The sequence below is a fragment of the Echinops telfairi genome, unplaced genomic scaffold (genome assembly GCF_000313985.2).
Source record: "Echinops telfairi isolate 266 unplaced genomic scaffold, ASM31398v2 ScPeMD7_31;HRSCAF=116, whole genome shotgun sequence".
NCBI lineage: Eukaryota > Metazoa > Chordata > Mammalia > Afrosoricida > Tenrecidae > Echinops > Echinops telfairi.
In genome coordinates this window covers 8278456-8293856 of record NW_022103928.1, presented here as the reverse complement: position 1 = coordinate 8293856, position 15401 = coordinate 8278456, and the positions used below count along the sequence as shown (strand labels likewise).

General features: G+C 43.0%; 1 protein-coding gene across 1 annotated transcript in view; it reads right to left on the bottom strand.

Moving 5' to 3' along the window:
• Positions 1-15401, bottom strand: part of FOXP1 (forkhead box P1) — a 269188-nt gene that overhangs the window by 25917 nt on the left and 227870 nt on the right. Inside the window, exons 8-9 of the mRNA XM_030885576.2 lie at positions 14984-15071; positions 2608-2691 (exon numbers count right to left, since the gene is read on the bottom strand). Of these exons, the coding sequence (XP_030741436.1) occupies positions 2608-2691; positions 14984-15071 (172 nt within the window). The remainder of the gene's footprint in view (positions 1-2607; positions 2692-14983; positions 15072-15401) is intronic.

The following is a 15401-nucleotide window of genomic DNA, read 5'->3' as shown; positions in this document are numbered from 1 at the left end:
CCTAGACATATTTTAGTAATTCCCGATTTATAAGATGGTATCTATAATAAAATTTTCTATTTTCCAAGTAAATGAAAAGAAGGCAGGTTCACTCCGACAACAGAGTGTCACACAATACCTGCTTGTCAGGCACCAATTTTTACTTCTTACACGTAAGTTAAAGGATAAGGAATTTATAATACAGCCTGTGAAGGAAACCACTTTTCATACACAAATGTGATCTTTTTTCTTCCCCCCAAAGGGTAATACAACAGTACATTTACATAAACTAATCCAAACAATCTATGTATTTGACAATGGCAAACCTCACACAGACGGCCTATTGTTGGCTTACATCTCGGAGCTCTTTATATTGGCATGTAGTGCTGCTCTAGCTGTCAAAGGTCTGACTTGGACTCTAAATAAACGGCTACAGAAGTGCTGTGCAGCGATATTGGACTTCTCTGCAAAAGAAAACCTGCTGTGTATCAATTCAAAAGCTATTAATTTTTCAGTCAAAAATATTCGTGCCTATTTCTTTTAATAAAGAAATATTGTGCTGAGCTACTAAGAGATAATGTTGACTAGTGGTGGAGAATTTTCAATAGAGCAGTTAAAAATAAATTTAGTAGGAGGTCCCCCTTCAAAGTTATAATTTTCTAGATGTAAAACACTTTCTTAAAAAAACCCAACAACCCCAAAAAAACCCGAATCAAGACAAACCTTCCTTCCTTGTGCAATTTCCCTTACGGCTGCTTGTCCGTTTACTGGCTGCTTAACACTGGGCTTCATGGAGATTCCCAATGGTCACTTTGCGGACTATGTGGGCTTACACACAGTACACTGCCTACAAACACCCAGCCCCACCACTCACGGCAACAACAGGACGCACCTTTAGTTTTATGCCTCCTCCTCTAAAGGAGCTCCATGTTCAAAACCAGGTTCATTCCTCGAGTGCGACATTCCCAACCCATTGAGGTCACTCACTGTCGCCCTTTCACTGTCTGAAGACTCAGAGCCAGCATCCTGGGAAAACACTCCCTGCACGTGAAAGCCAGCTGATGACTCTCAAGGACACTGGCGCCCTTTGCCGTTGGTCATCCCAATTGGAGAAGTCAATCGAATCATTTTTGGGCCTCATCAAGATGGTTAGCTGGATTTGTGTTATTCCCAGCCTCCTCCTTCAGAGGAAGGTGGAGGGCAGGGCTAGTGTTGATATGAGCAGCACTACCTTGAATAGTCTGGTTTTTCATTCTTTCTTTTTAAGTAGCCAACACACTCAGTCCTGCACTCATTTGCCGTAAAGTACGTGGAAACTAAGGAGTCTTTCCTAGTAAAAATGGATGTGCGAAGTGCTTAATGATTTTATGTCCTATATCTCGGTAATGTGTTCTGTTTCAGACATTAATTTTGTCTGCCAACTGCATCTTGGCAGGCTACCATATTTGCTGGGTTAATAGTCTGACTCCGTTTTATTTCTATCACCATAAATCATACGTGTATGGGTGTATGTTTGCTTTATTTATAGAAAAAAATCAGTCAAAACAGATAAACCAATACTTTGCCATTATGCTGCATCATTGCATATTGATTAAAATGGCTGGTACTAACTATAGATTGTCAACGCTCAATTAATTTTCACACAGTGACTCCAAGCAAAATCAAATAAAGGCAGTGTACCTTTAAATTTTACAAATCTTAAAATCAAGAAGCAAGGCACTCTCTCCATTTTGAATAATCTGTTGAAGCTACTCAGCTAATTTTTAAAATAGAAATTAAACTATATGACAAACACAACTGTTCAAAGAGATTGATTTATCACATCGGAATGGGGCCAAAATGGGACTTAGGGCTCAGAGACCATCCCATCCACTTGGTCGAGGTGAAGTCAAAGGGGAAAAAGGCAAGAAACAATAGATTTGCAAAAATAACACCTAATTCTAGTGTGCCACCATGTTTGGTCTTCTGTGAAAGGCTAGATTTCACTTCTTATTCCTCAGGAACTATGAGACACTCCATAATTGAGCCTCTAATGTTAACATACTTGATTACTAACTGAAAGGCTTGAGAGGCTTAAGCCCACACAGAAGTGCTTCAGAAGAAAGGCCTGGTGAGCTACTCCTGAAAAACTAGCCATTGAAAACCCTATGGCCCACAAGCCTCTTCTGACACAAAGGGGGTCACTATGCGTTGCAGTCAACCCAATGGCAACTGGGATTTGGTCAGCATGTCTCCCACTCCCTTCCTCTGCTCCAGTAAGTGCTTTTCACAAGCACTGTTGCCTTTTAGCTTAGCCAGACTGACATGCCCCTTTCTTCTGCCTCTGGGATCTGGCTGCCTTCTGAGCTCTTACTACTTAAGATTTTCTTCTTCCCAACTCGCATGTCATTTTATTACCTTAATTTAGCACCATTCTAGATCAAAAGAAAAGAAAAAGACTTGTAGGGCCTTGTAGACAAGTGCCAGCTCTGAAACATCCTGTTATCAGTCCAAAAGCTTCACATAGTGCTGCCTTCATCATAAAAGGAAGCAGAAACAATGGCTGGGCCCTAAACTAGTCAACTCTCACACTGATCCAAGTAGACTGGCGTGGAGAAGGAAACAGAGTGAGGCTGGATCAGTACTTACAGGCTGAGGGGCGGCTTTGGGCTCCGTAGACTTCACATGCAGGTGGGTCATCATCGCTTGCAGGCGCTCTTTGTCTTTTGCAAGCTGGAAGGGAGAGATGCTCTCTTATTTCTCCGAATGCAAATGCATTACCATTTTAATTACTATTACTATTTTAACGTCCTGAAGGATACATATTCCAAGTTAAACTATGGCACTACTGCACATGACAAAATCATTTCCATTGCTCAATTGTTTGGAAATCTCTTTGGCCATTGCCAAACCCCAAGTGTTACAGAGGACTGACCTGCACCCCCACCCCAGCCAATATATGTTATAAATCTTAACTTCCATGCCTGTGGCTATATCTCAGTTGGGAATGATTTAACTGTTATAGTAGTGAGGCAGGACTGGTGTGGGGTGCGTTTTATAGTGGCTCTCTTTTGAGAGCTCAAAAATGTGAAACAAGCAAACCAAGAAGCAAAAATAGGGTAAGGTAAAGCTAAGACACAGGGAGATCTCTTTAGAGCCAGGAACTAGAAGTCTAGGAGATGAAGACCTTCTTCCAGAGTTGGCACAGAAAGGAAGACTTCGTCTGGAGGTGGTGCTGCAAGTAAGGAAGGCCAGCTTCCTCAACAGAGAGAACAAGAAATGCAGGTGGTTACCTGTGGCATTTCGGTTGTAACAGTACTAGAAAACGAAGTCATCCAAAGTGTTGGCGGGAGATTTCTCAAGAGAAGATACATTAGTCTTTAACTGGGCAGTTCTAGACCAGCTGGCACCAAGGAGTCCCATGTAACACAAACACACATGAATCACGCCTATGACCTAAACGCATTCACGAGGAAGCCCGAGGAAAATCAGCTAGGAGCTAAAACTCATCAACTCTTCTACTGTGGTTATGGAGGAACTCTGAGAGGGGGATGTTTCTGCAAAACTAACTTCATCTTTCTTAACGAGGAGACACAGACTAACATCATGCTATCAAAGGATATTAGTAGGGCAGGAGCAATACTAAAAGGGTTGCCATTTTCAACGAGCATCAAATATGTTCTGTTCAGTACTTGAGCACCTATTATTGTTTTCTAAAACCACTGGGGCTTCTAATTTCATGTACACAGTAGGAAGTCAAACATTACTTTTTAAAGTTTTTTTTTTAATGCTCATGTAGGATTGGATTCATCTAACAGTATTTTTGATAGGTTGAAACAGCTGGACACGAGCTAGGTCTATAAAAGAAATTGGAGGGGGGGTACATTGACAACAGATAAAGCTATACTCAAAAGAACAGCCGTGTGGCTCTAGGGGAAAATGTCGAGGCGATAGCGAAGGTGGATGAACTGGAGGTGGGGTGGGGGAGAGAATTGTCATATGTCCATAATTTATATATAGACCATTTGTCAAATATAATGCCTTCAATTTGGGGAGGAGTTCAATCCTTCTGTTATCATATAACCTAGATCCTTAAAAAAAATTGGATTCTATGGTAATTGCAGATTATCCTGAAATAAAAAGACCTTAAGACTCACATCATTTTTTAATAAAGTTGTTTTCTAGGGGAGGACGATCAGGGATGGAGGTAGGATGGGGGGAAGGAAAGCCAAATGGGTCACAGTAGCAGACCCTTTCTTGTATTCTAACGGCGTGACTCAGTCTTGAGCCATATCACAGTTGTTTTTTTCTTCTTAGTCACTTCTGGTTCAGGGAAGAATATATTAAAAAGAAAAGAAAAGGCCTTACCATTTATCTTTTCACAAACAGGAAATGAAAATGATACCATATTAGGAGCTACTTTATGTTACTTAGTAAGTTATTGAACAGCCAAACTCAAAGATGCTCTGCACACATAATGCTAAAGGAATTTAGTTTTCCAAGTGGCTCAGTTACAGAAATTAAAATGTGGGAAATGGCATTCTTCTACAGTTGTTTGTTTTCCATCTAAGTGTTCTAGATTTTGAGGTGTTAAAAACTAAAACATACTTAAGATTAGGAGGCAAAAACAAACCATGTGGTTGTGTTGTTTCGAATTACTAAGGGCAGAGAGAATTAAGGCATATAAACCATTCTTTAAAAACAAGACATTTCTACCATGCTGAACATCGCAGATTAAAAGGATGAGAAGTGGTGTTTACTGAAGAGTCTGCTGAATATTAATTGTAGTTTTAATTTGGGGGGGGGGGCGCACTGTGGATGTAGCAATTACAAAGACAACGCATTGGAAGAAAGATTGTATCACAAGGAAGGAAGCCATCTCCTCTGCACTTCACACAAAGGCTGACCTTTTACACAACAAAGGTAATCAATCACACTATGTTGCAAACACCTACTCAGAACTTGTTCGCAGAGAAACACCCGGAACTCTGAAGGGAAGGATCTGGGTGTGTCTGTATTTTGTTCCATGAGCACTCTCACTTAGATCCATCACTCATCTGGAAAGGTACCCGGCTTCAGTATTTTGCCTCACATTCAATCTGGCCATCATCTTCAGGATGACCATGGTGATGAGAAAAAAAGCAAAACTGCACGTTTTTGTTTGATTAGTCCGAACTAACTCGTACTATCATATTGGATGAGTTTGGGGCTCATGTGATACCTCTTAGAACATACACCATTCTAAGCACTTCAAGCTAAACTCAAACGCAGTTTTGTAGACGGAAAGGCCACACATCGACACCCATCACAGTCACTCTTCACTGACTGCCTTGCATTTATCATAATCGGCGGCCTTTCAAAAAGCTTTCCAATTCTTTATTACTTTTTATGCCATCATTCCATGAGCTCGTCATCCCCTTCCACTTTCATGGCGCCCTTTCACTGTTAGAACGTGAGAACCAGACATTAGCCAGTGTGTTCCGGCATTTCCTCATAAACTGTGAATCCTATGAAAAGCAAAAGCAGCAGCAGCACCAACCCAAGGAGGAGGCCGAGCAAAACCACGACAAAGGTCTCTGGAAGCATGGTCGCCAGTTCTTACTTAAAAGCAGAAACAAGACATCGTGACAGAATTATCAAGTTGCCCTCTGAGCACTTTCCAGGTTGGTAGAGGGCTGGGGCAGTCAGGGAAGCGAGTGGACAGCTGGGCAGGGTCTGGCTGCTGTCAGTGGTGGGCTTGTTGCTCTCCAGATCTCCCCAGTACGGACCAACAATGCTTTGGAGGGCTGTTTGGAGAATCAGATGAGCGTCCAGCCTTAGCTTACCCAGTGTTTTGTGAGTGTTCGACAAATTGTTGTTTTTTAAGAAAAGTTCAGTCAGCCCACTTTATCTACACAATTTTGGCTGAGAATATCTGTTTGGCATCGAGATCAACGTAGCAGGAGTTGAATGGAGTTTGCAGCCTGGCTAACTAGGCAGAAAAATCATTTTGATGGTTTAAAGAATGGAACAGAAAGGCTGGGAAAGATGAAGCCCATTTCTTAGGGATTTATCTCTCTAGTTCTCATCACATCTTCCCTTCATCTTGGGAAAGTGCTTTTCCCCCCCGTGGCTGATATAGGTCATCCCCCCTCTTATTAGCCATGGCCTCAAATTAGGTTTCAGACACTCTGGTCTGCAGAGGGCTGGAACGCGTGCGTTGATCGGACCCTACTGATAACTGCCGAAGGCTAAGAGCGTCCCTCAACATCGTCAGCCATCTAAACTGGGGAGATTAAACTCATTCTTTTAGCAGAGAAAAGGGAACATGGTGTTGGGTCCATTTAACATACTCATTTTGTATGTTGTCAGGAAGACTAATCATTTTAAGGCCAATTTGGCAGTTCTCACTCATGAGAAACAAAATCCTAATGAAATGAACGAAGGGTTTTGTGTGTGTGAGAATGCTAGAATTAATGCGACAGACGTGAAGATGGGCCAGGCCACCCACTTGATTTCACAGAAGCAAAGGTGGCTGTGGCCATTTTAAGTCTTGCAGGCGAAGTCGTGTATTCCTACAAAGATTGACAGTCCTGGGGCCGCAGCCCTACACAGGGTTCACTGTGAGTCGAATTCGGAAGGCAGTGGGTTTGGTTTGGTAACTCCGGTTCTCAGGAGAACCTGAGTGATGCAAACGGTTAGCAGAATAACTGCTAACCAAAAGGTTGGAAGACCAAGTCTATTCAGAGCGCTCTGGCAGAAATGCCTGCTGGTGATGTCTTTCTGGAAAAAGCTGCACTGAGAACTTGGAGGAGCACGGTTTGATTCTCGTACACACAGGGTCACGGCAAGTGGAGCTACAATTCAATGGCAGCTTATGCCATGGCGGTAGTCCTTGTAGTTGTGGTTAGGGAAACAGGCTCACAGAGGAGAATAACACTGAGGTAATATCTCAGGAGATGGCTGAAACAGAACCAGTCTCCCAGCAAGAGAGGATGCTGGCCTTCACTCTTCCACACTGATGTAATCAGAAGACCCACGTGGGGTGCTAATGCAAGACACGGGCCTGTGAAGACCCCAAGAAGATTCAGAACCTCTGTAGGACAGGTGGAGATTTGTACTTTTATCAATCTCTCTACTTATATACAGGTCACACCTAAACTTACAGAAGCATTTTTATTAGGAAACTCAAGAGAGCATTTCACTCAGGTAAGCTGGATTGCTACTAGGTCCGAGGCACAGACTGGGCTAGTTTTCCCAGTAGTGTGTAGACAAGGTGACCCAAACAGCCAACTGCTTTCAGTAGAATAAATCCAGTTACACGGCTCTCTAAAGAAGGTATGTTTGTTTTTTTTTTAAGGAAAAAAGATGAAGAGAAAATTAAAAGCAGTACACTTGGAAGAGAAAAGGAAATTAAGTTCTTCAGTCAAGGTGATTCTATCCCAAATTTTTTATGCGACTCACTTGGTCAAACTATGATTATTTATACGACTTCAAAATTCTGCACCAGTGAAAACTTTTAAAGTTTTTTTAAATCCTTCTACAACACTCAGGTGTGGGCAACATATGGCTCATTTCACCCCAATTGAAGTCTTTCCCTATTCTCCCTCTGTCACCATCTTAACATTCCTTCAAAGTTATCATTAAAGACTCTCTTGACATTTAAAGCAGACGCACACTAATACTCAGTCATAGTCTAGGAATTCTAATGCTCCCAGAGTTATGCAGGATTTTAAATTATGAAAAATAAGCGTCTTGGTTTTCAACGAGGACGTGATGTGAGAAACTCAGAGACTCTTTCTTCTTTTTCTTGGCTCCAGTCACAGAGCAGCAGCACCACGAAGCTACCATGCTGAGGCCCTCCCTCCCCAGCAAGCTATGAGCTTGTTCCGGAAGACTCTGAGGTCCTGCTAAGCTCGGACTGCAGACATTGCCGAGACCAGGACCCTAAGTGGGGTCAGCAGGACCCTAAGTGGGGTCAGAAAGGGCTAAAGAGGGATACATTTCACACACTGTGAACTCCTGAGAGCCAACAAAGGCCTTGTTTCGGTGGGTCCTGCAATGTTCCCCCCTACCATTTTTTAACACTCGCCATTAGTGAACAGTGCATGCTTTTTCCTTCTGTGGAAGGTTTCTGCCTTACTGTCAAAAAAGCAGTCCCCGGTTTATGAACACCGTCCATTCTTCAATCTGTCTTAAAATTGAATTTGTAGGTATGATGTTGCAACTGTTAGGTAAGGTTCCTCAGTTACTCAAATGTTAATCTTAGTTACATCATACAGAGTGTCACTTTCTGTGCATTAAAACAAAAACAAAACAACAAACCTTGAAAGAACACTTCCAAGGTACATTAAAACAAGTTTAAAAATATAATACTGTAATAATAACAAAGGGCTTAGGGAATGCTGTTAGGTTAGCGGTGAACTACTAACCTTTAGGTCGGGAATCAAACCCCTCAGCTCCTCTGCAGGAGAAAGAAGAGGCAATCTCTCGCATAATGGTTTCCCTGCTGTTGAGTCGATACCGAGTCACAGTGACTCTATAGGGCAGGCTAGAACTGCCCCTGTGAGCGTCCGAGGCTGTAGCTGTTTACGGGAGGAGAAAGCCCCATTTTCCTTCCAAGAAATGATTTACAGTCTTGGAAACCCTACTATGTCGGGTTGCTAAGAGTCTGGGTTGAATCTATGACAGTGGGGATAAAAATAACATGCTTTTGTTGCAAAGTAGCCAGTTTAGTTTTGGAGAACCACTGCGTGTACCTCCCATTTTTAATATAGGAAACTTTGCAGAGACTGGTTGTAACTGCAGGTTGCTTGTGAAAGTCTGGGAAGCTAGGTGATGACCAACACACCACTGGCAGAGCTATCAGACGTAAGGTCCATTCAGTGACTGAGTGGTCTGAGGATTAATGTCTCTCTGCTAATGAAACTTGAGCTCTTTCCTCCTCACTGACATCTTCTTTCAACTTACAGTTCCTGTTATACCCCACGGGGATGCAAGAGCTCCCGATTCCCTGCTCTAGTGTCAAGGATTGCTCAGAAGGGAGTCTGGTGAGGCAGGAAGGGTCGGGAGCCCACACAAGTCAAGGTGTAAAATCAGTGGTCTCAACTCTGAAGTGTACTTAGAAGGAACCCACCCCACCCCCAACCCTAAGGCAGCATCCCGGATTAAGAGGCCACCAAGGCATACAGACTGGATTAGGATCCTGGTCTTTGTACTGTGTCAACCACTGGCCTGGAGTAAGTCCTCCCGCTGCTGTCCCCCCATCTGTAAGCAGGGCAGTGGTCCGGTACTGTTGGGCTGATTTCTGACTCACTGGCCCCAGTTCTCGGACAAGAACTGGCCCGTGGGCTTTCCTGAGCTGTCTTCTTTATGGAAGGAGATCTCCACGTCTTTCTCCCTCGGAGCTGCTGGCTGGGCTCAAACCTTTTCACCTAGCACCTAAGTACTTAACCCCTATGCCACCGGGGCTTCTTTCTCTCAGTGACAGGGCACAGAGGATTTTTTAAGGGGCTCTAAGAGGTCTATGATTTTATGATCACCATGGATTTATTAACACCTTTTCAGGGAACAAGAGCAACATTACATCACACAAATGCAGCTTTTTTTTTTCCTTTTCCTTTTCACAAGTGAGCTGGAACTAAGGAAAGAGCCCTGCTTTCTCTTCCAGGTGTGACGGCTCAGAGAAGCCCCAGTGTGAAGCACCCAGGACAGCACTGGCACAGAAAAGGCACTCACTGAGTGCTGGTGCAAGTGAATTCCCAAAGCCCCTTTGTGAACTGATTAGAAGCAGAATTTAAGGCACTCAGTAGGCCGCCTCTCAGCCAGTGGGTTCACACTTACCAGTAAGGACTGACCAACCCATTCCAGTTTGACCTGGAAAGTCCCATGTCCCAGGGAATCCCCAGTCCCACCAAGCAAACTGGGACTGTGGATCATGCTAGTTCTTGTTGATCAGGGAGATGAAGAAAGGAAGGGATCACACATTCTCCTGCTATTTTTCTTCCTCACCCTACAATCCCTTAAGAGTCCGGAATGTCCTAGTCAAACGGTCCTTTCTCCTGCCTCCCCCCACCCCCCACCCCCACCCCACAAAAGCCTCCACAGGCTCCCCCTCTATCTTGTAGGCTTGCCTGGTGGTGTAGCTCAAGGTGAGCCATTGTTAACCACCCCTCACCCCTTAACCCCTTACTGGAGTGGGCACTACAGGCAAGAAGTGCATTGAAAACAATGTATGCTAGGTAAATAGTGGTTGGATGGAATCAAATTATTAAGGAAGAAAAAATAGAAGACCACTCTCTCACCTGAACACCAACCAGGCACACACTGCCCAAGTCCTTTCCCTCTGGGTCGATTTTACTGTTTATCGTCAAGAATCTATAGGATGAGGGTTTATAGGAAGCATGTGCTGAGCCCTGTCTCTTGACACATGGTGAGCCTTGAATAGGATTATAACCCCAAATCTGAGGCCTTTCCCCTTTTTAAAAGACACATCTTCATAAACATGGAGGAGGGGTTGTGGGAGGTCACCTATCAGGGATGCTTTAAGGATTTCCTTATAAACGTGACTGTGCCATTTTGGGAGGGCAGCTTTCAATTTCACAATATTTACATTTGCTTTGCCTCTGACCCACTTACTTGGGGTATTGGGTGGGAATAACACATGGGGTGATTTTTACAAACCGTACATACTGATTGTAGAAATACCTTCCCCATGTCAGCTAACACACTTTTTCATATGCCTATCATCCCAGAAAAATCCGTCAAAAGAGAACATCTAACAGCTGAAATATCATTCACTGACTTCAAGGAACCAGGTCCTTAACTCAAATGATCTCTGTGGGACCCTTCTGTCTTGATGTCAGATGACTAAGTGTACAGTTGGAAAGACCCAGCTCACGTCCTGGTGGCATATACTGAAAGGCTCCCAAGTGGTTGTAATTCACCCCCATCTAGTCTATCGGCAAAATGTCAAAAACAATGCCAGCTGTCTTGGTAATCATTGAAAGCAGAGGGAAATAGTCAAAAGCTCAGAATGTCTACTTGGATGCCTTTTATGCTCTTAACTTTTTCAATGACAGAAGAATTAGGTGCAACACAAGATGAACTTGATTAGTCAATCCTCTTCTATTAAATGCTGGCACCTTGATATAAACAAACATACATACTACACACAAACACAAAAGGGGGGTTTCAAAAGTCCAGGGGGAAAAATTAAAAGATAGTGGAAATTCCCACAAATGTTCCGATTCCCCTTCGGATAGATACATACTATATACCCCTTTGATGATTTTGGTAAACAGTATGATATTAAAACGTTGACGTGTGAATTACATCATGCATTAGACACAAACCGGGTAGCTCTCATGATTGGTGTGGATTACATACAGGGTCTGAGCCAGAACGCAATCCCTGACTCGTTGCCTTTAATTCGGCCTGCCTGTCTGAAGCCTCGCTGTGAGAATCTCACAGGATTCGCCGTTTGATGCTAGTGACTGTTCAGAGAGCACCACAGAGGGAAGCACTCTCGTCGTCACTCACCCTTGTGACTCACAGTGGCGATTCAGAAAAAGAATTCCCATCCCACTCTTGAGAGAGATTTGACTAATGAGTCAGAGAGAGAGGGCCTCCCATTTGGGGTCTGAGCCACACTGGCTTTCTGGGTCCTCCCTTTTCTTTGGGGAAATCTCTTTTACAATGATTCTCTAGGGTAAACAATGAATTTCAATCGATCCATATTATAAGATCTGATTTGGTCTTACTGGGTTTGCTTTTACAATGGGGGCATACTAGTTATGACTAATGTAAGCTCCAGGGATCTAAGTACTGCTTTGTAGAGAGAGACCTTATAAGGTGAGAAAGGGTGGGGTGGGGTGTTGTGTTGTATGTGTGTGTGTGTAGATTTTCCTTCTCCTCTGACACAGTGATCATCCTTCAGGGATTGTACAAACTTGAATGTTCTTTCCCATTGAGTTGCTTGGCACAAATACTTTTGTGATTCAGGTTAATTAGTGGTAGCCTTGTGATCTGCATGGAGAGATTTGGGGTTGGGGCAAATTTGCAAGGTTGGGAGATGCTTTAAGGGAAAATTGTCGAAGTAGCTATTGGGTGAACCACAAAGAGGGCATGCATGCTCCCCAATGAGGTGACATATGAGAGCCTGCTGTTAGAAGAACAGGGGCATAATGGCAATGACAAACAGAGAAAGGCGACTGGCTGTTTGGAGCACTAACGCAGGAACTTTGAGCATTCTTGCCACTGCAAGAACCAAATTTCCCCAGTACCTGAGGTTATACGGGCATGAAGGACTGTTAACCAAGTACATCGAAAGAGTCCATTTCCAGACATGGATGTGTGGGATGGCAACAGTGTCAACACAATGAAACATTGAATTTCAGAAAACAGGACTGGCTTCGAACAAAACTGCACCTTGCCCTAAGACTCCAACCATGCCAGGTCTGCAACCCAACACTCTCCCTGCTATCCCTGTAGAGGACATCTGTGATTCTACTGCAGGGCAAGTTGTGTTTTTTTTAATGTTAAAGACTTTTCACTCTTTATTGTCCCTTTGCTCCAATTGAATAGCTAATGGCTAAAATGTGCTTTGTATTGGGGGCCTATTATCTACCAGTGAAACACCACCCTCTGTTGAGCACATTTCTGGTATTTTCAATCACCCATTAATGCCAGCCAGCACTGCCCAATAAATGGCCAGAACCGTGGGGAATTATTTATCACCTATTTTCCTTTCTACAATTAAGAATCAGGAGGGCAGCCTGATCTGTTTTGCTCACGATTGTATGCTGTAGTGGCTCCGGCAAGGTTCCTGCTATGGAACAGGCTCCTGACGGATTTTAAGCATGAATGCATGACTGAATATCCCTTAGTGGGCTTTCTGTGGCCCCCAAGATCAGCAAACACTTCTGGTGTAGAGCTGCTGTTGGAGAAGTCTGGCAGATGTGCAGACTAGACAGGTCTTCTACACCTCAGTTGAGAAGCAAAAGGGAAGGAGGACTGACACCTGTAGGTCTACTGCAGTTTCTTAGCTGCGAAGCTAAGGGAGTTTCTAATAAGATGGTAAAATTCATGATTATTGTTTTCTTAATCCTTTGACAAGGGATTGGTTGGCATCTGTCTTCTGTAAAAGGTCAGAGAGAAAATATTTTCAGTTTTGTAGGCCAAGAGCACATAGATCTTTCTCTGCTGAGTAGCTTATGGGCTCTCACCACCAATCTCTCACTTGCAGCCAAATGCTTACTCGTTGAGCTACCAAGGCTCTTTCAGGGGTGCTAGGAAAATGGAAACAAGATAAAACCAGACAAAAACCAACATGCTTACTCCTTCCCCTGCCCTCACATTGCCAAGCAGGAGGAAAGATGAACAAAAGAGCGCTACTGAGAAGAATGGCCTAAAACTCCAATTTGCTGCCTATGGTGCCTATCTGCCAACAATGAGAGTTCTGGTGGATGACTTCCTTCTGAGCCAGTCATTAAGGATTTAATTTTATCCAATAAATAAATAAATGCAGGAACTTGCATCATTTTATAAATACCACCACCAATACATACTTACATATAAAACTCAGATACTTATAGACATATAGAGCCTGTAATGTTGAACGCAGTTTTCCAAGGGCTTACTGGTCTTTAATCCTAAGTGAAATCTAGGGTAAATCTACTTTTTTTTCTTAACAAACATGCTCAATTTACAGATGTTTACAAAAACTTGCATTAAAATTTTGGGATTGGACAGCGTGCCCTTTGACTATTGGACAATCTTGCTGCTCTAATATTTACATCGTATTTCAAATGGGAAAATATTAACTCACTAAAGAAAGAAACATCTGAAAAAAATCTTCCCAAAACCCTCAAAGCTAATTTCTCATAGAAGGTAACTAATTAAAAAAAATCCCTTCTATCCCAAAAAGTCACAACAAAAAGTTTAAGTGTGTTTTGGCAGATTTTTCTCTGCAACTATTTGAAGCTGTAAATGACTTAACTCAGTAAAATTCCAAATGTAATTATCTTCTGTACTTAGCCTAGGGCTCTCCATATATCTCGACATTGCTGTCTTGCATACGAAATAGGCTTTTCGATGGCTGGTAATAATATAATGTACAGCATTGTTTTAATTTCCCCTACTCTGCTAACCTCTTGCCTACACGAAACCAGCCAGAGGAAGAAGCCACATGAGTCATCAAGCACTCAAAAGCATTTTGGAACTCAGTTGCATAAATGAGGTTTGCAGGGTCAGGCTTCTGCAATTGTACATTTTAATCATCTCCATTTTTGACCCAATTTTTACTGTTAGAAACTAATTTTCTATTAATTATACAAAGAATGGGACTATTGTTCCAATATGGAGGCACACCACAAAGCTGCATCAGGAAGCAGGACCCATTTTTAAAATGTTCCTCCCAATCCCTCACAAGGGGGATCAACAGGACGAGGTGCATACATTTTTTTCCCCTCTGGTTGCAAAGTGAATTCAATGGTGTTCAGTCGATTTCCAAATGCAAGACTGGGAACATAGTCCCCGATAATTCTCAGTCATTGAGAGAAATGGGGACTCTGCAAACCGAGGAATACATCCACATATAACTTCTACCTTAACTTTGCCAAACATGCTTGTTTGTGTGTGCGTGCACACCTGGTCGTTTCTGGCTGGCCTCCCTGCTCACATTCATTGGCTTTCAATCTCACTCCAAATTACAGGGTAACAACCAGAACACAGAGAACCCGTACCACAACAGACAGCCATCAGGTTACACACAGGAAAGTCAGAAAACCAGGAATTGGCTACATCGGCCTATGTATGCAGGACTCTGAGCCATCTAAGCAGCACGTCCAAAGAGTGAACTCAAGCTCCACTTTCCCAAAGAGTTAAGATAAATAATTAGTTAAGTAAATTAAGTAAAAGGTGTAACAACAGGCTTTGGATCATCTGTCCAAAAAGGCGTACACAGGAACTGATACAAACACTACAGAAAGTTGGGGTTCAGGAAAACTGAGGCAATATTTAAAATCAATAATAAATGTGGCTTTACCTGTAGCTCTAACTGCTGGACAACCTGCATTTGTACTCTACATTGGGCTGTACTTCTATCATCCAGCGCATGCTCACTGTTGAGATGTCTGCAACAACACATAGAAAATCATTAAGTGGGGTGGAGAAAAAAAGAGGAAAATATACATTACCAGGATAGTTACGCATAAACGAGACCTCAGGTATAGTGCACAGTGCAGTGCACAGTGCACAGATGTTTAGTGGGTGGCCAGCCTTTTTAACCACTCCCACCTCGCCCCACCCGATCTCACACGGTTATTACTTGTAATTTGGACAATGCTATTATCAAAATAAAAGTCTTTCAGGGACAAGTTCTTCAAGGCATCTGGAGATCACCATTTACGCACACAGAAGAAGTGTCAAGAAATGAAATCTGGGCAGTATCTCTAAGACCATCT